We start from the raw sequence: 26092 nt of genomic DNA, 5'->3' as shown, positions 1-26092 counted from the left end.
TGTAACTCTGACTGGCATTTTGACAGAATTATGTGCCCTTTTTATATTTAGAAAATTGAACATTTTTGTTTAGTTTTGTGTTAAGGTCCATTTTATTCCTTAAGTATCAAAGCTATTGCTTTCATACTTGCAACACTTACTAACTATTATATGGGGACTGTGTAGGCAAAGATATGTAACTCTGACTGGCATTTTGACAGAATTTTGTGCCCTTTTTATGCCCACGGTAGGGTAGCATATAGCAGTTGAACTGTCCGTCAGTCAGTATGTCAGTGTGTCAGTATGTCAGTATGTGTGTATGTGTGTATGTCAGTCTGTCCGTCCGTTCGAAAAAAACTTTAACATTGGCCATAACTTTTTCACTATTGAAGATAGCAACTTGATATTTGGCATGCATGTGTATCTCATGGAGCTGAACATTTTGAGAGGTGAAAGGTGAAGGTCAAGGTCATCCTTCAAGGTCAAATGTCAAATATATGGCATCTGTCCGTCCAAAAACTTTAACATTGGCCATAACTTTTTCAATATTGAAGATAGCAACTTGATATTTGGAGTGCATGTGTATCTCATGAAGCTGCACATTTTGAGTGTTGGAAGTTCAAGGTCAAGGTCATCCTTCAAGGTCAAAGGTAAAAAAAATAATTTCTAAGCGGAATCCTCATGAAGCTGCACATTTTGAGTGGTGGAAGTTCGGGGTCAAAGTCATCCTTCAAGGTCAAAGGTAAAAAAAAAAATAATTTCAAAGTGGGGCAATAGGGGGCATTGTGTTTCTGACGAACACATCTCTTGTTATACTTAGAAAATTGAAAATTTGGTTAAGTTTTGTGTTTAGGTCCACTTTATTCCTAAAGTATCAAAGCTATTGCTTTCATACTTGCAACACTTACTAACTATCATAAGGGGACTGTGCAGGCAAAGTTATGTAACTCTGACTGGCATTTTGATGGAATTATGGGCCCTTTATACTTAGAAAATTGGAAATTTGGTTAAGTTTTGTGTTTGGTCCACCCCTAAAGTATCATAGATATTGCTTTCATACTCGGAACACAAAGCAAACTATCATAAGGGGACAGTAAAGGACAAGTTGCATAACTCTGGTTGTCATTTTTACGGAATTATGGCCCTTTTTTGACTTAGTAACTTTGAATATATGGTTAAATTTTGTGTTTAGATCCACTTTACTTGGCACCTTTACATTGGCTCTAAAATCAAAGTGCTTTCACCTACAACTTTAAAACTTCATATGTAGATGCACCTTGATGAGTTCTACACGCCACACTCATTTTTGGGTCACTAGGCAGTGTTTTTTATGGCAATTGTGGGGCCGATATTCGGCCCCATTCCACTAAAAAAAGAGTATATATTTTCCCCCAATTTTGTAGAAAAAATCCCCTCCAGAAGTTTAAATTTTTTTTAATTTTTTTTTTTTTTTTTTTTTTTAGAAAGAACTCTTATGATAAATATATCTCAAATTAATTTCATAAACAACTAACAAAGTATATAACAAATTAATATGATTTTGAATTATTATTAAGAGTTATATTAAATTAGTTTTTCCCACATCATGCAGTGGACTTTTATATGAATTGCTTTTTTCCCAAAATGACCAGGAAAAGACCTGATGTATCTATATTGTGTCAATATTTGTTGATAAAAACATTCCAATTTGGTCCAATTTATTGATAAAAAAAATGCTCAAATTTGCCATTTTATCTATTGAAAAATCCCAATTAGACTCAAAATGGCTAGGAAAACTGAGACTGTGCATGAAGGCTGAACTGTCTGAAACTAATGTTGAAAAAATCATTGATATATATTTAAAAAAAAGGACAGAGAAATTCAGCTGTGAATATTACATTCATACATACATGATATTGTGTATACATATAATAAATATCATAACATATAAAAGAGTGAATTTTTAATTTTCCCCTTTTCCTAAAAAACAACGAATTAATTTTTCCTCTTTTGACGGGCCCGCCACCATTCCCCTATTTGCGAAGAAAAAACACTGCTAGGTCAAAGGTCAAGGTCACTGTGACCTCTAAAAAGAAATAAAAAAATTCTGACAAGCTTTCATTTATTCAAAACTGCACCCGCAGCCAAGCGTTGGCACCCGTAGTGTGGTGCTCTTGTTTTGTGAATTTACGGGCCTTTGACCTAACAATTTTCTCTAAAATGCAGTAGGGGGCTTTGTGTATCACAAACACAGATCTTGTTTTAACTAGTAATATGGAGTTATGACTCATAAGTATTTTTTCCCCTCATCTTGGCTTATTGATCATGCTCTATATTCATAGAAAATCTGTTTGTTTACTCTATATGCATAATCAATTTAACAAAACAGTTTAATAGTAATATAATAGTCATATAACTTTTACCATTTCCAAAAGCATTAAGAATCACACATTATTAATAATAACTATATGTTACACAGTTATCCAAAACATCCTGTTTTCAGGAAAGTATTTTATTCCTTTCAGGAAGTTGTCCACCAGAAAGAGTTCATACTGATATCTCCGAAAAAAATGTGGTACCCAGCAGTAATGGTAAAAGTATTTTGCATAGCTTTTTGTATTTAGCTAAATGTTCTGTGATTCAAGACAATTTTGAAGTTTGCACACTCTACTTCATCTCATCATGTCACATTAATACACAAGTATACATCGTTCTAATTCTTGGCAGTTGCAGGGAAATTAATGACCAATATACACCATATATTAACCCTTTTAGCGCTGGAACCGAATTTTAAAGGCCTTTGCAAACAGTTTGGATCAAGATCAGACGCCACAAAACGTGGCGTCTGATCATGATCCAAACTGTTTGCTATTCTGATAGTGGTCTTTGAAAAAAAGTGAAGAAAATGATGATTTTAGAAATTCAGCAGACAACATTTTAGCAGACGACAAATTTCCCAGCATGCAAAGGGTTAAAGCATCATACAAATTCAGTCCAAGCATCTCATGACAAAATGCATGCAAAAACAAGTGTTTGTATGCTTTTAATGTTTATCAGGGGACAAAATATGCACCAATCCTGCAGGAAGTGTACCTTACAATTTTCACCCATCCTGCAATCGCATGCACTCATCCTTCAAATATGTGTGAACAAATGCTTGCAAGGGGCTATATTTGGTTTATAAAGTTTCCTACATCACTTCTGAAATGTTGTCGTATTGCATGTGCAAAGTTTACACTAAGAAACAAATATTTACTGACCGGCAACTGCTGTATGAAATTTCAAATAAGAACTTCTGGTTAATTCTACTTTAACTTTCAGAATACATGTAGTATAATTTTAGAAAAGGTATTTAATTCAATGAAAAAATGAATTCTTATCAGAGAATTCAAGTTTTAACATCATATTTTTTCATTCGTCCTGCAGGACAAGAGTTTTGGGGCAAATTCACTCATCCTTTCAAGATTTTACTCTTCAATGCGAGCTGTATTTTGTTCCCTGTTTATATATCTTATTTTATATAAATAAGTTTTACCCACCTGTTATGTTCTAGATCAGAGGAATGTCGATAGATGAGGCAATAAACCAGTGCGAGTTCAGTGGCAAATCAGCAGCCAAAGTTATCAGAGATGTATGTGTCTTTCAATGCAAGAGATAGGGCTTGTTTTCAGCAACCCTTTGTTTAGACTTAAAAATCAAGAATAGACTTAGAACCAAGATTTTTTTCTGGCGTTTGAATATATATAATTTGTTTAAATATTTATATAGGCTGATCAACAACTGATGATTATATCCTTAACAAAATATTTCCATGAAGGATGATTTGATAGAGGAAGTACATGCCAAGGTTTACTCAAAATTAAAGGAATTATTTACTATTGCAATTTAAAACATTATTTTTATTCTTAGACTTAAGTCTAAGAATTGTTTGGTGAAAACAAGCCCAGGGGAGGCAAAACTTTATAAAGCAGAAGCTTCCCATGTCCAATGTTATACAATTGCTGTTGGCTGGTACACTTGTTTTTTACCTAGACGACCGGCCTCGCGATTCCCACTCCTGGTGCATGTATGCTTGGTTAGTGGTCCTCATAGTAGACAGGTGGGGTTTACTATGGGTAGTTTTTATTGGTTCCTTTGGTTTTGCCCCACTGCACAAGACCACACAAAAATGAACCATACAGTGAAAACCAATTTGCTGGCACCTATAAAAAAATATGTCCCTACTTGCTTATTGTAGGAAGTTAATTAGGTAGGAGTGATGGAACATGCATTTGGGTTATCGTAAAATGCAGCCTCATGAGTGGAAGGACCTCATAAACTTCTTAATACAAATGCTGTTTGCAGTTTTAATATCATAAATACGTTACCTGTTATCTCTAGCTTACCCCTTTCCAAGGGAGTTATTTCATCCGGAAAATATTCAAGCGCTGGGAATCGTCCACCTCTATAAGAATCCAAATCAGGTTAAACATAGTACAATGCAACCTAACAGGAAATCAAGAACCACAACTCATCTTTCCTTTCCGGATAAAACCATGTGCACGCCTATTTTAGGCTCAGGACTTATGTGTTCTTTTCACTGTGTTTTTGGCGGAGTTTAAAAGGATAAAGTTTATTTATCTTTTATTTGTATCATTCGGTTTATATTTCTATACTTTTTGTTGCAGTAATTGTCATATTTCTGCTTTTGCTGGGTTTCTTTGTTTGCATCGTCGCTCATGTACATGACGTCATGAGCACGTGAACCACGAGGAATTCGTGCCTATTCCCCAATAAGTAATTGAGGTCAATTGGACAGCGTTCTTTGTGTTTACATTTTGTGGTTTAACTTTTTATTTGAATTTATAATCATTAATTTGTCTTTTGTAGGTTCTTTCTGTTTCTTTTATTTCAGAATGAACTTACAGGATAGAGGTTCTTGTGGTCATATCAAAGCAAGGTGGGATTCCCACGATACTTGCTTGGCATGTACCGGTTGCACATTTAATAACAAATGTGCGGTTTGCGATTTGTGGGCTTACGACGTATGGACAAAAGCAGGTCGCCGGAGGACGTCGATCAGCCGCAAACGCAACGAACCTCCATCCGACGTTGATTACCCGGTGACTCCACTGGTCAAGGATGACCAGCGGTTTTGTCAGTCACTGGGTACCGGGCAAGATGGTGTTGTTGTCAGTCGATCGTCATCAGATCTTATGACTCACACCATGCATACCGGCGACATTGATCATGGAACGACTGGATCAATGTCAGACCACATGGCAGCCGCCATTCTACGGTCTTTGTCCGGTGACGTAACCGGTCATAATATGACCGGCCGGTCACCGGTCCGGTCCGGTCACCGGTCATGTCACCGGTCCGGTCCGGTCATGTCACCGGTCCGGTCCGGTCACCGGTCCGGTCCGGTCATTGATCACCGGTCCGGTCACCGGTCCGGTCCGGTCACCGGTCAACAGTCATCAGTTGGGCCTGCCACCGATAACACCAATCGCCGGTCAAGAAGAACTCGGTCTTCATCATCGGCGTATTCTTCTACATCCGATTCGTCGTCGAATACATCGTCTTCATCAAGGAGTGGACATCGGACACGCTCTTCTTCGTCGAGCAGTTATCATCGTCGCGGCGCTCATAAGCGATCACGTCGTCACTCACGGAGACGGTATTCCAAAAAATCTCGATCTCATCGCAGCCGATCCACATCTCGACAGCGCAGCCGATCCAGATCTCGACATTGCAGGAAACGAGGATGTCAGCAACGTTCACGTAGACAGCATCGGACTTACCATACGTATAGTCGTTCACCATCGTGTTCCGTTATGGAATCGCATGTTTCCATGCCAAATGTGTCGGTTCCAACGTTGACTGCCACACGTATTGCATCTTCAGGAGCTCATCTCACTACTACGGCGTCAGTGTCAACACCACGGGTATCATCTACAGTATCTAGTCGTGTACCCCCTACAGCTACCCTGTCGAATCCTGATACACTATGGATACAGAATTCGGCGGACATTTTGTACCGGTCAATGCTGATAATTTACCTTCTTCCGGTTTACATTATCAGTTTACTGACGTCGGGGATGATCATTCGCTGTTACCAGATCATTTTAATCCGGTACAAGATATTCTCACTTCTGTTCCTGCTGATTCTATACAAACCGCTGGTGTTGTAGAGAGTGAGGCTGATTCAGATGCAGAATAAAATGTTGAGACGGATCAATATTTAGCTCCGATTGGTCAGATCTATGAACTGATGTTTCGTACTCTTGGTGAAGATTACTGTCCAAGACCTGCTGAACTGTCTTCAAATGCGACGATTTCTGTGACGGAACAACTTTTTCGTACATTTGATCCCAACAGGGTTATTAAGTCGACGGCTCGTCCTGACCCACGACTTCCCATTGGTTCTACTGTTCTATCTGTTCTTCAATCATTGGAATCAGCTAATAAGACTATTCCAAAACGAGGAGAAACATGGAAAATTCCTAAGGAACTAGCTGATCCAAAACACCAGGAAGGTAGTAAAAGTTACAAACCTCCTGTACCACATGCAACATCTGGGTTGGATTTTTCAAAACTTCCGGTTCCAGATCCGGACATAAGCAAGCTATCTCTTGTAATGCCAAGTGGTTCCAATTCAGTTTCTGTTCCGTTTTCAATGTTGGAAACTTGGGAAATGAGGGAACGTAGATCATTAGGTTTGACTAACCAAATTGACTTCATGCTAGCGACAATTTTACAAATGGTGTGTGATTGGTCGGAATCTGTTCCGGAGGAACTCCGTGATTTGTTAATTCATCTCTCACGGACCACACTGGCCTTATCTCACACTTCTGCTTCTTCAATGTCCGAGATGCTAAGGATTCGTAGAGATCTTATCCTTACTTCTTTACCTAAAGATTTTCTGTTGGAACCTGGTATGAACTCGCTCAGAACAGCTCCTCTCACATCAGGGTTTCTTTTTGGTGGAAGGATACAAGAAGCAATCACAGCTGACAAGGATGACCAACTTCATGCTTCTTTAGCTAGAAACAACTCTGGACAACGCCAAGGGGTCTTTAAGCATCCTGCTTCTAGGCCACCAGCAGTTCCAGCATTCAAGACGGCTAAGAGAAATAACCTTTTCTCTAAAAAGCCTTCTTTTAATCCACGGTCAGGTCCTAATAGGCAGTCTTCCTATAACAGACCTTCTTTGTCACACAAGTCTTCTAATAAAGATTCTGGGAAAAAGGGCAAACCCAAGCCGGGACAGAGGAATTTCAAACCTTCTACCGGCAGGGGCGCACCTCCTGCTTATCAGCCCTAGGTCCCTTCCCTTTCTACCGCCACAACCTCCGATGCCGGAAATACCAGTCGGGGCCAGACTTTTCCACTTCTCAAATCGATGGCTTCAAATTACTTCAGACGCATGGGTTCATTCTCTTGTGACAAAAGGCCTGACTTTTCAATTCGAAAAAAGGCCTCCACTTTCTCGCGCCCCTATAGAGCTGGTATCTCGGCATCCACATATTCCAGAGTCCATTCTCGGGCTCTTGGGAAAACAGGCGGTAGAAAGGGTTCAAGATCCTTATTCTCCAGGATTTTACAGTCGTCTTTTTCTTGTTCAAAAGAAAAATGGTTCCTGGAGACCAGTAATAGATTTAAATGGGGAAAATCAGGGTGAGCTCTTGCAGGATACTCCTGATTGCCCCTTGGTGGCCCAGAAGATCTTGGTTCAACGATCTTCTCAGTCTCCTGTACGATTATCCCAGGAATCTTCCTCACAGGTCAGATCTTCTGTCTCAAAGCGGCAGACTACATGCGGACCCAAAAATGTTCCACTTACACGTCTGGCCGTTATCAGGCAATCTTTGCAGAAGAAATGTTTTTCTGTCAGGGCTTCAACCCTCGTTGCTTCGGCAAGGAGAAAATCCACCAGAGCAGTCTATGATGCCCGTTGGAAACTCTTCTCCAATTGGTGTTTTCGAGGGAAAATTAATCCCCTCAATCCCTCTGCTAGACGAATAGCGGATTTTCTCATTTATCTTTTTGAAGATAAGAAACTTTCTCTTAGTTCCATCAAAGGATACAGATCTATGATTTTGCATACATTGGCTGTCACTAAGTCTTCACAAGTCTTTGCTGATCCAGCTATTTCAGAACTTGTTCGAGCTATGGAACTAAGTCGTCCTGTATCTCGTACACTTGCTCCTAAATGGGATTTAGCTTGTGTGCTTGGTTCCCTTATTAAGGCTCCCTATGAACCTCTTGATCAGGCTTCATTACAATTCCTAACATGGAAGACCGTTTTCCTTCTTACTATGGCTTCAGCCAAACGGAGAAGTGAAATTCATGCTCTTTCTATCGAGGATAGTCATCTTCGTTTTGACTCTTCTGATGGTTCTGTTACATTGTTGTGTCAGTCAGGATTCCTTGCTAAAAATCAACTCCCCTCTATGGCTTCCAAACCCTTCAAAGTTCCAAGTCTATCTAGAACTTGTGGACATGAAGATGATGATAGACTCCTTTGCCCGGTCAGGGCTTTGAAGTTCTACCTTAAAAAGGTAAAGTCTATTCGAGGTTCTCGCAAGAGACTTTTCATTCCATTAAAAGGGGGGGGGGGGCGATGTGTCTGCGGCTTCTATTTCTCGTTGGATAGCCTCGACTATAAGGAAAGCTTATTCTTCTCTTTCATCGAGGGATTTATCCCTGTTTAAGATAAGACCGCATGAATTAAGAGCTCTTTCGGCTTCGTGGGCTTATATTAATCAGACCCCACTATCTGAAGTGCTTCAAGCTGCTTTCTGGAGGAATCCGACCACCTTCTCCTCTTTTTATCTTCGTTCTCTTGAGTGCCAACAAGACAATTTGTATAAGTTGGGTCCTCTTGTAGTGGCTCAAACTGTAGTTTCTTCTATGGCGTAAGTACACTGGTGCCATCCGAGAATTAAGTACTATACTGTACTAACAAAGATTATAAGAGGACTTGATTCTACTATCTCTGGCTGTAAACCCTCTATATGGGTTTTGCTGTGATGGGAAAAAATATGCGAACCTTCCCGCGGCAGCTGCAAAATCAGCTAGAGATAACAGGTAACGTATTTATGATATTAAAACAAATTTTCTTAAGTAAAATTCATTTTAATTATTAAATACTTACCTGTTATCGGTAAGTCCCACCTCTCACCCCGCTCATCGCCTTTTTATGTTTGCGTAAAGGAAAGATGAGTTGTGGTTCTTGATTTCCTGTTAGGTTGCATTGTACTATGTTTAACCTGATTTGGATTCTTATAGAGGTGGACGATTCCCAGCGCTTGAATATTTTCCGGATGAAATAACTCCCTTGGAAAGGGGTAAGCTAGAGATAACAGGTAAGTATTTAATAATTAAAATGAATTTTACTTAAGAAAATTTGTTTTTCTGGATGCTATTGTTAGCTTTTCTTGTTTTGTGTAAGCTTCTGTGTTGGAAAATAAATGCAAAAGTGTATGTGTGTAAGCTAGATGTAATCACAATGCTGAATTGTTACTAAAGAAGACATTTTGCCCCTCAGAAAACCTACCAAAAATAAAACTGCTGTTGTTTAATACAATATTGAATATGCACAGCAATTTCATGCAAGTAAATAAAAAGAAAGTCTAAATGCAAATCAACTTTGGGAGTGAAACTAGTGTTATTAAAGTAATGGAGAATGGCATTAATTGTCAATTTGATTTTGAGTTTTAAGGGGATGGGTGGTTATCTTTTTTGTTTTTTTCATTGAACACCTTAAGTAATAATACATTTAATCGGCAAGTGTTTTCACTGGGAAACAAATGAAAAATTATGAACATTATTTTTTATGGAAATATTTCCTTGCAGGTTCTTAAAGAGGCACAGAGACTGGCTGTCAGTTCTTACTAATGTGAATTCAGTCGAACCTTTGGGTTGGTCAGTATTTACCATAGGTTTAATCATTGATCATTGATGAAGTAAAAAAATAATGCATTATTAAAAATTAGCGTGTCTAAAGGGGCTTAAATAAACTTTTTATTGCTCCCAGAAAATTTTTCGTTGGAGCATTAGTTGCCTGTTTGTAGGTCCTTCCTTCCTCTTCCTCCTTCCTTCCTTCGTAGGCCTTCTTCCTCTTCCTCCTTCCGGGGAAGGAAGTGAGGAGGAAGGAAGGAGGAGGAGGAAGTAAGAAAGGGAAGAAAGAAGGAGGATAGAAAAAGATCCCTCCTTCCCTCCTTCCTTCCTCCTTCCTTCACTTCGGTTCGCTTCCTTCCTTCCTTCCTTCACTGTCCTTCCTTCCTTCCATGTCCTTCCTTTCCTTCCTTCCTTGCCTTCCTTCCTTCCTTCCTTCCTTCCTTCCTTCCTTCTTCCTTCCTTCCTTCCTTCTATCCTTTCTTACCTTCCATTCCTTGCTTCCTTCCTTCTTCCTTCCTTCCATTCCCTTCGCTTCCCTTCCTTCCTCCTTCCTTCCGTCAGCCACTTTGCTAACCGTTTCTCATAGCGCCTTCAATACTTTACCAATCATCATATTTGGCATGTAGGTACCTTGCATTGACCTCTACCTTTTGATGAGGTTTGAGGTCACTGGGGTCAAGGTCACCGAGGCTAATAATAGATATTTTTAGGTGTTTATTAACACATACATTGACAAAGCACATCATCGGGGAGCATCCATCAGTTTCACTGATATTCTTGTTTAGGTTTAGCTGAATAAAAAAAATGTGTCTAAGTGTTTGTTAAGAGTGTGTTTAGAAACTTTAGAATAATAAATGGTAAAAGATATTCCTGGAAACCTTCTTGATAATCCATTTAGAAAGGGAAGATATTTGTTGGTTGTTGGTGTAATTATACAGGAAAGGCTGGCAATTAATGTAACAATATGTCCATAACATTTGCTTAATTGTTCATTAATTGAGCTGTTTTTTTGTCAATAAGTATTACAGCAGTGAAAGTTATACGTATTTATGGGTGTACTGCACATAAAATTAAGATACGTAATAGGGACTTATCTCACTTTATAGCGGACTCCTTCGTTGAAAAATCTGGAAAGCTGACCAGTGTCCGCAGGAAAGCCAGAAACAAGGCCACAAATATTGAATGCACAGCATCTCGATATGTTGTACGGCTTCGTGAAGGTCAGCCACCGGAACATTATTATCCACCTGTGCCTACAGGACAGGAGAAGTTGGCAGAGTATATCACTGACCAAAGGAGGAGACGTATCTTTCATGGGTTGTAGCATCAGTGATGTGGAAGAATGTTCATCTTGTGACATGTATTCATTTGTAAAGTATTTGATTTGTGACAAGTTTGTGCACAATTTGTCTTGAATTATGCATTGAAATAAAACTTAAGCTCTCAAAACATTGTTTCTTGTGTTTAATTTATTTCAATATCTTTACTAAGTTATTGAAACTGTTTCAGCCATAATGGAAGAATCCAAAGTATACTTATGATATATTAAAAGCCAATAAATCTGTTTTTTATGTCTTCTTAGATCGAGATACGTTTTACAATCTATGTTATGGATTGTAGTTTATCAAGGACAATTAAGAAATAATATTTTTCTATCACGGTTTGTTGTTGAATAACCCACAGTAAGGAGTATAGATGCGTAGGAATTAAATCACTAGTGCGAAAATCAAAAGTGACCTCAAAAGTTCAAGCTTTTGGACGTGAACTATATTTTTCAATACTCGGCCCTTCTTAGTTCAAAGTTCATTATTTAGTGACGTCATTGAATTGTACAAACATATGACGTCGTTTTCATTCATAAATATTTTGCCAATGACGTCACTTTCATTGAGAACCACAATCGTTGAAACTAAATGACATCATGTTTATTGATGCTACTGAAAAGCTGACATGCTATAAATGTTTTTTTGAGTACGTTTCCTAACAAAAAGCATTGTTTGTAGGCGTGGTTATGCCACTTATCACCAAATATACAATTTGTTGTTACATTACATTTTTATACATGCTACATTTATTACATTTCTCTTAGAGCGGGTTTTAGCACATGCCATTTTACTGCAATATTTTCGTTATTTATACGGAACTATTTTCGAAACATTAAGCTCCGCCCAAACATTATTGCAGAATAACCCACACTTGATTTCCTTCTTTGTCTATAGAAAACAAGTTGTGTGCCGTGTTAGAAATTGCATTATTTCTTATGAGTTTCATCAAAATGAGCTGAACTTTGTGAAATATTGTATTTGTCCATCCCAGTAAGTGAACTTTAGAAAATGCTCAAGAATATTTGCAAAAGTTGTTCAGACTACTTGTAAATTAACACAAATGGAACAACAAAAATGTTATTTTTACCATTTTATTCTAGCAAATAAACCTCACATAAATAATACATAAACGCTAACAAAACAAATAAATAATAAACCGCTATGTATAGGACGGAACAAAAATATCTGCAACTTAACAAGGTACTAAACATCTTCATGAATATACGTTTTAAAAACCAATTAGCCTTATAGGTAATACTGACCTTTGGATAGGTTGTCCTATCAGGTATATCAACTTGAAGCTTATCCCTTTCAGCGCTGGAACCGAATTTAAAGGCCTTTGCAAACAGTTTGGATCCAGATGAGACGCCACAAAATGTGACGTCTCATCAGGATTCAAACTGTTTGCTATTCTAATAGTATTCTTTGAAAAAATCGAAGAAAATGCTAATTTTAGAAATTCTGCAGACGACATTTTAGCAGACTACAAATTTCCCAGCATGCAAAGGGTTAAAAGATTCCAATACGTTAAGTAGCAATAAAAACAACATGAAGTCAATAAAATTAGTTGTTATCAGTTGTGTAAATCAATCAAACTTAGACAAAAGTAAGTCAGTCTTTATACTGTGTGCCACTTACAACATGAGACAAAATGTCTTTCATAATTATTTAATATCTTGATTTTCAAGTGTTTTTAAGTATCTGTGTTTACAAAAAATAAAAATACACTACAAACTTGTTTTTCAGGATTGCTTAATATGGTACTATATACATGTTTTTATTTCACTAAATGTGAAAGATGTTTAATATTGGATATATTGGATAAAAACAAATTGTATTCATCATGTGAACTTACTTTATTGTAGTGATACATACAATTGGAATCACTTAGATAATACAAGTGAATGTTATTAAAAATTGTGTTATACCCAATACAACAACATTTACAAATGGCAAGAATACTTTCAGTCATAATTCAACCTTAGTTCTTCTTCTTAATCAAAAATATAAGTGCTCCTTCCTGACAGAAAACCTTCAGACAAATCTGAACAGTTTTGCTTCAGACAGGCCTCAGTCTACTCCGATGAAGATTCCACATGTCTGCTAATGAGACCAGGAAACTTTGCATTACTACAGCTGACAAGGTAACTGCAAACCAGGCTGCATAATACCCATTTTCGCACAACAGGGCTAATAACAATATGTGTCGGGGGGACACTTTCCGCCTAAACAAGATTTTTGGTAAGAAGGGACTTTTTTAAAACGAAAAATACCATAAAAGCGTAAAGTGTCATCCCTGATTAGCCTGTGCGGACTGCACAGGCTAATCTGGGACGACACTTTACGCACATGCATTATGCCCAGTTTTCTAAAAACGCCACACATATTATAAAAAAGTGCATACTTGTCAGGTGGCATTGTAGGATGAGATGTTATGGTAGAAGTTACAAATTAAGCCTCTTCATGTGACTACAACTCTCATTGTTTAAACTTGTTTTCATAGAATTTAAAGGGATTAGTTCATAATTGTTTGAGTATGCCAAAAAATTAATGTTTGAGCAGATCGGTTTCAAAAGATGGAGCATTTCAATTTGTTTAATAAAGTTAACAATAAACAAAATGGTATGTGCAGTATATATTTATGCATTATCTTTTCTATTTACAAAAGGTTGGAAGTTTCCTCTTAACAGGTACTTTTAAGTTGCAATATTGAATTTTGTCTATGACTCTGCAATTCTGAATTTTACAAACAATTGAAAGTTTGTGCTTAAACAAGTGTCAATATCTCAATGGATAAAAACCCAACTTCCTGTGTTAAACATTCTTTAACAATTTTTCCATAAACATTCAAGCCCTTGACACTACACAGATATGCTCCACATAACACAGATTTACATGTTTGTCCATTATATTCAAATAGCATACTAAAGACTGGGATGAATGTCAATGCCATAAAATAATTAACCCACAAGCTATATTCAAAATTAATCATTTCAATCTTCTTAAATTAAGACTGGCAAACAAGCCTATGTCTAGCAATGAATTGCAGACATTAAAACCTTCACAACAAAATGACGTATAACAATGTAAACAATAAATTACATGAAGTAGTTTTGTAAAATTTGGTTCTTTATGAAAGACTAACAACAATGTTAAACATTTATAAATTCCAAACCAAAAATAAAATCATACATTTGTTTGACATTATCTGGACAAACCCTGCAAAAATTTCATATGTAATTACCTTGGTTTTTGAACATTCCACCTGCTTAGTTGTTCCTCACTAAATATACATTGTTCGATAAATAAAAGACATCAAAGAATGATGTTAAAATATGGATATTCATTAAAAAAATGTATGTATAACATATTTTGTACAGATAGAAAAAAATTATCCAATACTTAGAATCACAATCAAAATATATAGCATGTAAACAATGTAATCCATGGAATGTCACAACATTTCTGATATGTAAAAACAATAGCACTTCAAATTGAGATATAAATTTATGGACATTTCAATTTATAAATTGACACATCTCAAAAGAAAATAGTTGCAACATGTTCCACTAGTTGTCTCTAAACACTATACAATCAGAAGTCAGTTACATTTGTTTAAAAAAATATCAATGCTGTATGTCATGTTCCAATGGTATCTTGTTTGCAAGAAATGCAATTCTTGATGTGAATGGAATACACAATACCAATGAGCAAAGTGAGTTTACACAAAAGGTATTTTAATTTATATCTATTTACTCCAGGCATCATCTATCATGTACAGCATTTATAGTTTGATCCGCCCTCTAAGAAAACAAGGCTTAACGCATAAGCGTGAAGTATCATCCCAGATTAACTTGTGTGGACTAGGCATAACACTTACTGCATTTCTGGAATTTTTCGTTTAATGGAAGTCTCTTCTAAAAGCGTGAAGCGTCATCCCTTTACACACTTGCATTAACTCTTTCAGTGCGGGAACTGAATTTTGAAGGCCTTTGCAAACAGTTTGGATCCAGATGAGATTCCACAGAACGTGGCGTCTCATCTGGATCCAAACTGTTTGCTATTCTTATAGTATTCTTTGAAAAAAAATCGAAGAAAATGCTAATTTTAGAAATTCAGAAGACGACATTTTAGCCGACGACAAATTTCCAAGCATGCAAAGGGTTAAGCCAAGATTTCCCAGAGTGCAGCTTCCACTAAACCAGGAGAGCATTGGCCTGATTTTTTTAATAGCCATAAATCAGAATGATGCAGAGTTGTTTACTGAACAATAAATAAAGAAAATAAATTTAATAAAACTATATACACATTAAAAGAACCCATTGAAAAATACAAACAGAAATCAAAAACTGTTATTTTGGGAATACATTTTCAGATAACTAGCATTAAAATGAGATATTTCAAGGACACAAAATACCTAGTGATTATGACCATGTATTTACATAATTCTTCAGCAATCCTTGTTTGTGGTATTAAAGAACAAATATTTGTACAAAAAACTCCCTTTCTAGACCTAAGGAATATCAGCTTCATAAAAGTGTGTTCTACATAACTCTGGATGACCCTGCACAAAGCAATACATTTTGAGAATTATCACAAATATCCAGACTGTTCTTACGATGTTAACCCTTTCAGTGCGGGAACCGAATTTTGAAGGCCTTTGCAAACAGTTTGGATCCAGATGAGACGCCACAAAACATGGCGTCTCATCAGGATCCAAACTGTTTGCTATTCTGATAGTGTTCTTTGAAAAAAATCGAAGAAAATGCTAATTTTAGAAATTCAGCAGAAGACATTTTAGCAGACGACAAATTTCCCAGCATGCAAAGGGTTAACTCCAAGCATCCTCTTCCAATCGATGTAGGTGTCATGGTTACTAGTTAAGTTATTTGCAGTTTCAATGGTTCGTTTGTTGCCATGGTAGCAGTCTGGTACATGTTGGTGTAAGTTTTATGGTAACTAGAGAGACAAGATTCAAGCCTGGTATCATGTCAATGGCCATATGTTATGATGGTAACCACAGGGACTCGCTCAGTATTAGCCAATGTGTGTATCAATAGACCATCCAGTGGCTGCAGACTCGAGACTCTGAGAGACACTGTCCCCGTCTTCACCCATGGCCAGTCGTCTATTCAACACCGCCTGTAATAAGCAAAAACTTGTGAGTCAAGAGTGTTGAAGCATAATAGGTAAACATCTATAACAAAATTTTCAAATAGTTAAGACACTTTGTTTGCATTTCGACTTTGATTGATTGAAAAACTTATACCTATTGACAAAATTCTCATGTCAACAGAACATTAATAAATTCATACATAGAAGCGCTCAGCAATTTGTTCTTTTGGGTAGCTAGGATTTAGACCAATAAAAACAGTATGATATTTAACTAAGAGAGCAAACATATTTATATTTTACATATAAGTCCAAAATTGTATGATACAGCCATTTATCTATTAATAGGTTCATGTAACAGTATTTTTGGTACGCAATCAAGTTCATAATAAAAACATGCACGTGCTGGACTGGAGCTACTCTGTCTGCATATGCCATAAGACACATGTTCGTGTGATTTGTGGGTCATATATCCCCTCCTCTTAACCCTTAAAGCGCTGGAGCTGAATTTTAAAGGCCTTTGCAAACAGTTTGGATCCAGATGAGACGCCACAGAAGTGGCGTCTCATCAGGATCCAAACTGTTTGCTATTCTGATAGTATTCTTTGAAAAAAATCGAAGAAAATGCTAATTTTAGAAATTCTGCAGACGACATTTTAGCAGAAGACAAATTACCCAGCATGCAAAGGGTTAAAAAAATACTTCTAATGTGTACCTTTTTCAGTATCTCAGCAATGGAACAGAGCTGCTCTTGGCTGGCATTACTCAGGTCATCCAGCTGGTGGGGGTGGGGCCGAGATATTGACCTCAGCTGCTCCTTCTGGTCCTGCAAGTCTAGCGACTGCAACACGAACGATGGAAGCCCTTCAGACTGTTGTGGCACCATATTCTCTGTCAGCTCTGCGATGTTACCCAACTGAAGGCTCTGCTTGGAAGCACCAAGGGGTTGTTTTCGTTGTCTGTTTGGAGCTTTCCCTCCAAGTATCGCAGAATTTGACAGAGGATTTTTGGGGTTTGCTGGTCTCACACCTTCAGATATGCTCTGTCTAGCAGCCACCCGTCTCTTCAGTTCGTCTGCCATGCTGCCTCTCACGCCTATATCTTGGACACTCTTGCTGGTGAAGCAAGACGACATGGACACACTGCCTGATATCAAGGGGGGAGGGGGAGGAGCAGGAGGGACTGGGGAGGCAGTCTCTCGTGGAAGGCGGAGCTTGTGAGAATGTTGAGGCTCACTGCGCTGAAACTGTGGTTCCAGCGGATCCCGACAAAGCTTAACCCGGATTGTTTTTCGTTTCGGACTGTCAGCCTGTTGTTCTTGGGCCAAGGATTTCTTATCCTCTTTCTTATCTTCAGCTACATCTAGAAATTGCAAAGGTTGACTAGTATCTCTAACATTCAGAAATTCAAAATTGTTATTTACTTTAAAGTTTGCATCTCCTTGCGATGTATGTTTGGAAACCCCAGAGTCATTTTCAACTTTTGGATGTTCTTCATTTCCCTCTACATGGTCTTTCCTTGGAGATTTGTACACTGGCTTGTCACCCATATCTCGTACTTTCTCTGGCCTTTCAAGACTTTCTTCATCCTGCACTTTAGTTACAGTCTTACTTCTTCTCGGAGTAATAGTTGGCTTTCTTTTAAGCTCAAATTCCTCAGGATTTAATTTGACTCTAATTTCATCTTCATCAACACTGCCTTTATACGCAACTGTTTCAGTTTGTTTGTTGACTGGTAGGTCATCATTTTGTAACTTTGACTGCTTGCTTTTTAAAGGCTCTGGAATTATATTCGTTCTTTCTTTATTCATTTGTGCCTTTGATTCCATGTCTTTCAGGACAACTCTTATATTTTCAGAACCACTGGTGCTGACACTTTCACTTCCAATTTTATTTGCAGTTACATTTTGTACAGAATCATAGTCTCTGTTTGTTCTCTCATTTATCACATTATCATATTCAGAATTTATCAGCTTTCTGGCTTCTGTGCTGATTTTGTTCTGTAGCTCTGAACTTTCCTTTGCAAAATCAGCATTATTAGAAGAAACATAACTATTTCTTTTTCTTGGTGATATTTTAGTCCCAACGTTTCTTGCTTTTGGTCTTCTATGATCAAGAATGACATCTACAGAACTGCTGACTGTGGGCTCAACTTTTCCTCTCCTTGAACTGCTAATTCTCTCTGACCTGGGAAAATATTCAATATCTTCCACTTGCATGGTATCGTCTGTAACTGAACTGCGACTTGTTTTTACCCTTTTAAATGAGCTGTTAACTTCATTGGCTTCTAATTCCTTGCTACCTTGTGCACTTTTTCCTAAATCTTGTAAACTTTTTAAGATGGAAGAACTGCTTCTTTCATCCCCTGATATTATTGGTGCTAAGTTTGTATCATTTAATTCATTGTCATGTTTTGTTAAAATGACTGGGCGTCCAGATGATGTCTCAGTGAAAGACGATCGTTTTTTTGGAGATGGTGGTCGTCGATTGTTTAAAGACTCTCTCATAAGAAATTCTTCAGAGTAAACACTTCTGCTGTTTGCCCTGTCTCTACGCCTACTCCGAGCAGACTCATTCATGCTCAGACTACTGTCCACAGATGCAACTGATTGTGATGTACTACTGTCCAAAGATGCAACTGACTGTGATGTACTTCTTCCACTCAATGCAGATGACAAATGCAGCCTCATTTCCTCCTTGTTTTCCTGTGTTTTTTCGATAACCCCATGACTTCTTTCAGTATTTGCATCCATACTAATGCAAGTCCAGTCCGTTTCTTGACTAATTCTCTGCCGCTCTGCCTTAAATTCATCTCTAACAGTTTGTAACGACAATTCAAGATTTGGAATAAACACATCCATTTTCATCTTTCGGTCACTCTTTTTTTCTGAAGCTTCCGGTTCTTCATCAGATGAAGAGCTGGTTTCCACAGATGCGCTGTCCTCATTCTCTGACGATGATTCCCTGAGATTCATCAGTGTGAGTTCAGACTCATCCGATGACGTTCCAGCACTCAGAGTTGTCACAGTGTCACTCTCCCAATCCTCAGTTTTCAAACTGCTTATCGTCGTACAAGTTCTCGCAGAATGTTTTGAGTTCAACTCCCCTGGTTTAGTTCCATTTCTTGAAGAATGTTTTGAAATTAAGTCCCTTGACTTTGATTTTTGTCCAGCCAATTCAGATAGTTTCCCTTGGTTTCTGCTAGACTGGTTCCCACTTTTGCCTTGTGAAATCATAAAACTGTGAAGCACGTCTGCCTTTCCTGAGTCTAAGGTGCCAGTAACCAGACTAATGATTGTGCGTGTTGAATTCACGTCCTGCAGAGCAGAGTCTGGTACCCCTGCCTTCTGGAACAGTTCCCTCCAGGCTGGTGGGAAGGAAAGGTTCTCTAGAATCTGAAGTATCTCCTGTAAAGCAACACAATTTATTTAATAAACATAACATCAAGGTGTTTGTCCCAGTCTAGATCTCGTTAAGATCATATGTGATCAGCTGGGACAATCAATTGAAAACTTAATGAATTCTGGGTGGTCAGTCCACATTAGGACATTAATGCTCCTACTATGCAAACTAAGCTTTATTCAAATGGGCTGAGAGAAATTCATTTTGCAATAACTTTAAATACTGTCTATGAACAACACATTCTTGTAAAGCAACTTGCCATTTAAATTCCAGCAAAAATAATATATTTTTCCACACCCATTTAAACTTAAATTTATGCAGTTAACTGTGTGATATTGTTCACACCTCCATTCGTCAGCTATAAAATAATTCATTAATGATTTTACAACAGTGCTTAAATAATCCCCATAAAGAAGTATTGATGCATCAGTTATCATTGTGTGTGTGTTTTATGGTTAATTCAATTAAAAAAAATATTTTAAGATTATTTCAATGCACAAAATTCATAAAATACATAATTTTACAACCATCGCAACAAGAAGTTAGCCCCTTCTGGATCATACAGTTGATCTTGTTTATATTAGGTTGGTTTTAGTTAATTGTACAAGTTACTATATCTGTGATCTAGTGGTCAAAATGTTAACATCGAATCCTTTTATTATTTTATATTTATTATTCCATTATTACTTTTCTAAGCATCGAATCTAATACCAAATGCAATTATAATTGATTGACCACCTCTTTGTGGTATTTCAACTGACTAAAAATAATTAAAGGACATTTGGGAAGTTTGAACAAGATATTCCAAAATAATTTTGAAAGTTGTTTGCCAATCAAGAAAAACACAAAATCATATTCAACTATTTAACTTATTATTCTACTTTATTTGCTTCGTAGAAAAAAACAACACACAAAGATAAAAATAAACATAGCCTTAACCCCATAACTTTAACCCTTTTCCACTCAGAAGCAAAGTGAAAATCGCTTTTGCAAACAGCATTAAACCAGAACAGCCGGCAAGTAACTCGCAGTTTGTTCAGGTTTTATGCCGTTTGCTGCTCATCAGTATCTAAGGGTTGGAAACATAGCCTTTAAAACTTGAATCAAGTAAGAAAGGTCTTAAATTAAATATAACTTTCTAAGGGACTACACATGCATGAAAATAGGTAACTAAGTGTACCTTAAACTGGGGCCTTTTGGCTGGGTTAGGGTCCCAGCATATGGATATCAGCTGAGTCAGCCCTTCAGGTGTAGAGGCAGGAATCTCAGGTCTCTTGTTCTTGCGAACCCTTTCCAGGACCTGACAAACAGGGTTGAGTATGTTTAGTTATCAATTTATTTTATATTGCCCTATATAATAAACAATATAGTTACTACGATAAATCATTGAAACAAATGAAATCTCTGCTTGGGTGTCTGAAAGTATATTTCTGTAAGATAAGCTTTGGTAGAGGCAAAAATAATGTATTAAATTTATTAGTCAAAGAGCATACAAGTAAGGATAACTGAGTCAGATTTATCACATCACATTGAAGTGATCCATCATCTTTATTTACTATACACATAAATTGTTTTGAAATTCTACAAAGAGATCTCAATGTCAAAAATGTACAGCATATATGGATTTTATTTATACAATTACCTTAAATACACTCGTCCCTTCATATGGAATATTCCTTGTGAGCATCTCCCAAAGAATGATGGCAAAACTATAGACATCGGACTTGCAGGTTACCTCCCCTTTGTCTAGCAGTTCCGGTGACATCCAGTACAGGGAATTGTTTGTTGCTTGCAACTTTGAACGCTTTTTTGACTTAACACCAGCATCATGCCTGTAATCCATAGAGTTAGAGACTCATACTAGGTCAAGATTAAAAAGATGCCTGCCAAAAAAAATAAAATTTTAACTCCTCAAACTAACAACAAATATGAAAATAGCCACACACACAGTTAACGGTAGATTGTATTGCAAATATCAATTTGCAACTTAAAAACACTTTATCTAAATTTTGGAAGACGTATTGTGGATAAATTTTTAATCATTTAGTCATAAATAAAATTGCAATCGTAAATTAGCTTTTTACTAGAATTATAGTCAATATTTTTTTTATAAATGACCCTTGTACATGAAAATATGGCAAACACAATTTTTTAACAAAGCTCATGACTAAAAACATTGCCTTAACCACTGTTTTATGATCCTTGCACCTGGGAACACAGTTTTCATACTTTTTCTAATAGCCCTCATGCCTAGCATTGTCTAAAACATTTTATGAACGACCCTCAAGTCTGGATATATTGTCTTACAATTTTTTTATTGACCCTCATACCTGAGCTTTGAGAATCCAAAGTCAGCGATCTTTGCCCGGAAGCTCTCACACATAAGCACGTTCATGGACTTCAGATCAAGGTGAAGGACCTCTGGCTTGTGACTGTGCAGGTAGTTCATGCCTGCAGCAATGTCCTTAGCCACCTGGTAGTACATGGCATGGTCCAGCGACTCACTGTAACACATAGAGTGAGAGTGAACTGTAACCCATTGAGAGTGTGCTTTAGCCCATAGAGATATAGTGTGTGAATGTATTTCATTGACTTTGAGATCTAAAAGATGTAATAAATATAAGCCTCCTTCTAGGAAAATTAATTCATGTGCTTTAAATGTCTTTCCAGATTATCATGTGCAGTCTGCATAGGCTATCAGGGATGACACATTTCGCGTAACTGATTTTTTGCCTGAAAGACACTTCTTTCAAACGAAAAATACAATAACAACTTAGTTGTCCCTTTAGCCCCATTTTCCCACAGGGCACGCTATATGGTTTCTGTCGCATCACTAAGAGATTCTCTTTTTAGATTCTCATTTGGGCAGCATTCTCATTTTCTCTTCAAAGACACCACGTTCTGTGTTTTCCAAGAATCATGAGTGTCTATAGAAGCTATGAGTTTTTATGTATTCAAACAAAAGGTATAAACTAATGTGGTCCTTCTAAAAACTATCGGATCAGCAACAAATGTAAGAAGCTAAATATTCTTGTTTTCCATTTTAAATTGTAAATAATACTTTTCAAGCTACTTTGGCAAGTATGGTTTTAAAATTCTGTAATATACAAGAAGAATATATTTAAATATTGGTATGAACATATGATTAAAAAAATAAAAATAATAATAATGATATGATTGATTAACCCTTTGCATGCTGGGAATTTTGTCGTCTGCTAAAATGTCGTCTGCTTAATTTCTAAAATTAGCATTTTCTTCGATTTTTTTCAAAGAATATTATCAAAATAGCAAACAGTTTGGATCCTGATGAGATGCCACGTTCTGTGGCGTCTCATCTGGATCCAAACTGTTTGCAAAGGCCTTCAAAATTCGTTTCCCGCACTGAAAGGGTTAACACACAGCACCCTACCATTCTGAGCTACGTAAGTAGTTGTGCAAGCTTCCTCGAGACATCAGTTCAAGCACCATCACAGGAAGCTTGCTAGTCGTACACACGCCAATAAGTAGAACAACACGGGGATGTCGCAACTCCTTCAAAAGGCTCACCTGAAACCATGGGAGAAACACAGTATGTTAAAAATATAACATCTCCCTTTATCTGGGATGTCTTATTGAACTTTGTATGATGCAATTTATGTTTCCATGGAAATTTCAAATACCAGGTTGGCATAAATGCTAAGAAACAACAAACTTGTATATGCGTTCAAGTAAGTTATGTTATTGCATCTTTTCTGATGGCATATAATAATACCCCCCAAATATTCTTTTAATGATAAAACAAGGCTTGCCACATGGGCTGACAAACTTTTCTGGCCATAAATTAATTACTTTACTGAACTAGAAAGTGAAAAAAGAGCTTTGCACATCAACATTTATGTAGTGTTTACAAAAATGTATGACCTCTTAAACGATTTCGACCTTTTTATGAGAAGCATTAGAGTTGTACATGACAAGTTATTGAGAAACAGAAACAATCTTAAAACTCTTCCAAGCATTGTAAACATGCAGAGCAGAAACACAAAATTAATGACCTTTCACCTTGAAGTGTAACCTTGCTCTTACACCAAGAAGAATGGGAATTTCATTTGGTCCTGACAATTAATAATCCTACATAATATGAAGACTCTCCCAGGACTTCAAAAATTAGATATTATAAACGTGTAAATGTGTAAAAGACACTGATGACCCATGTTTGGACCTTCTCAAATGCAGTAGTGAGATTAGTCAAACATTAAAGACGTACAAACACATGACAACATAAATGACAACAGTACCTCTGCAGCAAAGTAGTTTCTATCCTGTGGTTTAAGTGGCAATCGGAGTTGCTTAACAGCCACCTCAGAACCCTGGTAGTCTCCCTTATACACACACGAGAAAGTGCCCTCCCCTATTTTGTCTGAAAAAATTCAAAAAAAAAATGCAGATTACTTTTCTGGGAAGAAAATGCTGAAGAGATTTTACTGTTCAACAAGATGGCTGTTACATTAAACAACAATTTCATACCAGGTTAATGTTTCGGATTAAGTACAGGGTCTTCATAAGTTTCATAAACTTAGTACTATTTAGTTATGGCAGGATAGTGCCAGATGTATTTACCCTCCAATTTGAAGATGATGTCTTTCTGGTCCAGTTCCATGCTCGTGAGAGGGTCTGTCTGTCGGGGTCTGTTGGCCTCAAACTCCCTTTGCCTGCATTAATTATATTGCCTTTGTGTGAAAGTTACCAATAAAATTGTACTGTAAACACAAAAAAGCAGTTCATTTTATCATTATCTTGAGTGGCATTTACAAAATAACACTCCAAGGGATAAACTGAGCAGTATTTTACCCTATAATATACATCAATCATGCACACTTGAAGTATGCACAGTTTCATGTGTCTTTTTGTTCCTAATCGTTAAGTTATTTTTTAATTGTGTTGTTTTCCTTTGAATGCTTTTGGAATTTTTGGTAAACATTTTTATAGCAGTGGAAAGAACAGTACTGGGGTCACAATTATGTATGTGTAGGAAAATTGGATTACTTTCAATAAAGAATATTTCAGAGGGGAATACACCTCATAAATTTTATATAAGAAAAATATGGGTTAGACAATCTGAAATAACCCTGCTTGGTGCTTGATAGCCCATTTCTAAGACAAGGACAAGGTCGAAGTAAAGGTTGGATGATATAAGTGCACAGGAAATGGTCATAAGTTTACAAAAATGTAAGTATCACTGAGCTGACGTTAGAGTGTTCATGTAGACAAAACAGCACAATCTAATTAGCATGTCACTAATGGATTGTTTCAATCATTCCATGTCCTGTTTCAATCATTCCATGTCCAATTTTGAGCAAGGTTAACATGAGATTTGTGATATGAGTGTATTAGGGTTAGACGTAAACAACAACTGATAAGGTATCTGAATGTTGTACCAATTGGCATGGCAGCTTGCCAACATTATTAGGATTAGTAAAGATTCCTTCCGCACAGGCTAATCATGGACATTACTTTCCGCTTGTATTGCATTTTTGTTTAAAGAAAGGCTCTCCTGCAGTTTATGCAGAAAGTGTTGTCCATGATTAGCCTGTGCACACTGCACAGGCTAATCTGGGATAACACTTTAAGCTCATGCATTTACCTCAGTTCTCCAGGAATAAGGCTATAGTGCATCTGTCAGGAAAAAAGAATGGACAGGACAATTACTATAATTATGCCAATATACTTGGGCAATACAAAAAGGTATGATGTACCTGTTCTGCAAATAGATTTGCTTTTCCTTCCTCATCCCTTCCTGTGTTTCCCTCTTGCTGCCTCTGTTGGCTGTCCCATCATCACCATCTGTACTAGTGTTGTTGTTAACCTGACTTCTGGAGTCATTTGAATTCACTGGAAAGCTCATTGATGACACATCCCTTGAACTTGAAGAAGAAAGGGCTGATCGTGAGGAACTTGTTCTTTCTGAAACAGATATCAAAATCAAGATTTAATAATAACCAATCATTAAATCTGACTTGGTACTGATTTAATGTTGAAATCATCCAGTATTTGTTAACAAGAGGGCCATGATGGCCCTGAATCGCTCACCTGACTCATTAAGATCAGATGAAAACTATGACCTCTATTGTCTACACAATGTTTTTCTATGATTTGACCTAGTGACCTAGTTCCTGACTCTAGATGACCCAAATACAATCCCAATCCAGATTTCATCAAGATAAACATTCTGACCACAGTTCATAAATATTGGATGAAAACTGTGACATCTATTGTCAACACAAGGTTTTTCTATTTATTTGACCTAGATTTTTACCCCAGATGACCCAAATACAATCCCACCCAGATTTCATCAAGAATTCTGACCAAATTTCATAAAGGTTGGATGAAAACTGTGATCTCTTATGTCTACACAAGGTTTTTCTATTATTTGAC

The 26092-nt window shown here is 37.1% G+C and overlaps 2 protein-coding genes across 2 annotated transcripts in view; one reads left to right on the top strand and one right to left on the bottom strand.

The window, feature by feature from the left end:
- Positions 1–11292, top strand: part of LOC127876521 (39S ribosomal protein L22, mitochondrial-like) — a 34929-nt gene extending 23637 nt beyond the window's left edge. The window contains exons 4-7 of the mRNA XM_052421820.1: positions 2484–2549; positions 3512–3589; positions 9799–9867; positions 10950–11292. Coding sequence (XP_052277780.1) covers positions 2484–2549; positions 3512–3589; positions 9799–9840 — 186 coding nt within the window. The 3' untranslated portion in view covers positions 9841–9867; positions 10950–11292. The remainder of the gene's footprint in view (positions 1–2483; positions 2550–3511; positions 3590–9798; positions 9868–10949) is intronic.
- Positions 11293–12245: 953 nt separating this feature from the next.
- The window catches only part of LOC127876510 (uncharacterized), a 28988-nt gene continuing 15141 nt past the window's right edge, over positions 12246–26092 (bottom strand). The window contains exons 9-17 of the mRNA XM_052421809.1: positions 25414–25621; positions 24278–24369; positions 23956–24077; positions 23091–23227; positions 22012–22185; positions 21324–21513; positions 20862–20981; positions 16996–19686; positions 12246–16310 (exon numbers count right to left, since the gene is read on the bottom strand). Of these exons, the coding sequence (XP_052277769.1) occupies positions 16206–16310; positions 16996–19686; positions 20862–20981; positions 21324–21513; positions 22012–22185; positions 23091–23227; positions 23956–24077; positions 24278–24369; positions 25414–25621 (3839 nt within the window). The 3' untranslated portion in view covers positions 12246–16205. The remainder of the gene's footprint in view (positions 16311–16995; positions 19687–20861; positions 20982–21323; positions 21514–22011; positions 22186–23090; positions 23228–23955; positions 24078–24277; positions 24370–25413; positions 25622–26092) is intronic.

This window comes from Dreissena polymorpha, chromosome 4, assembly GCF_020536995.1.
Source record: "Dreissena polymorpha isolate Duluth1 chromosome 4, UMN_Dpol_1.0, whole genome shotgun sequence".
Classification (NCBI taxonomy): Eukaryota; Metazoa; Mollusca; class Bivalvia; order Myida; family Dreissenidae; genus Dreissena; species Dreissena polymorpha.
This window is presented reverse-complemented; position numbering and strand designations above follow the sequence as displayed.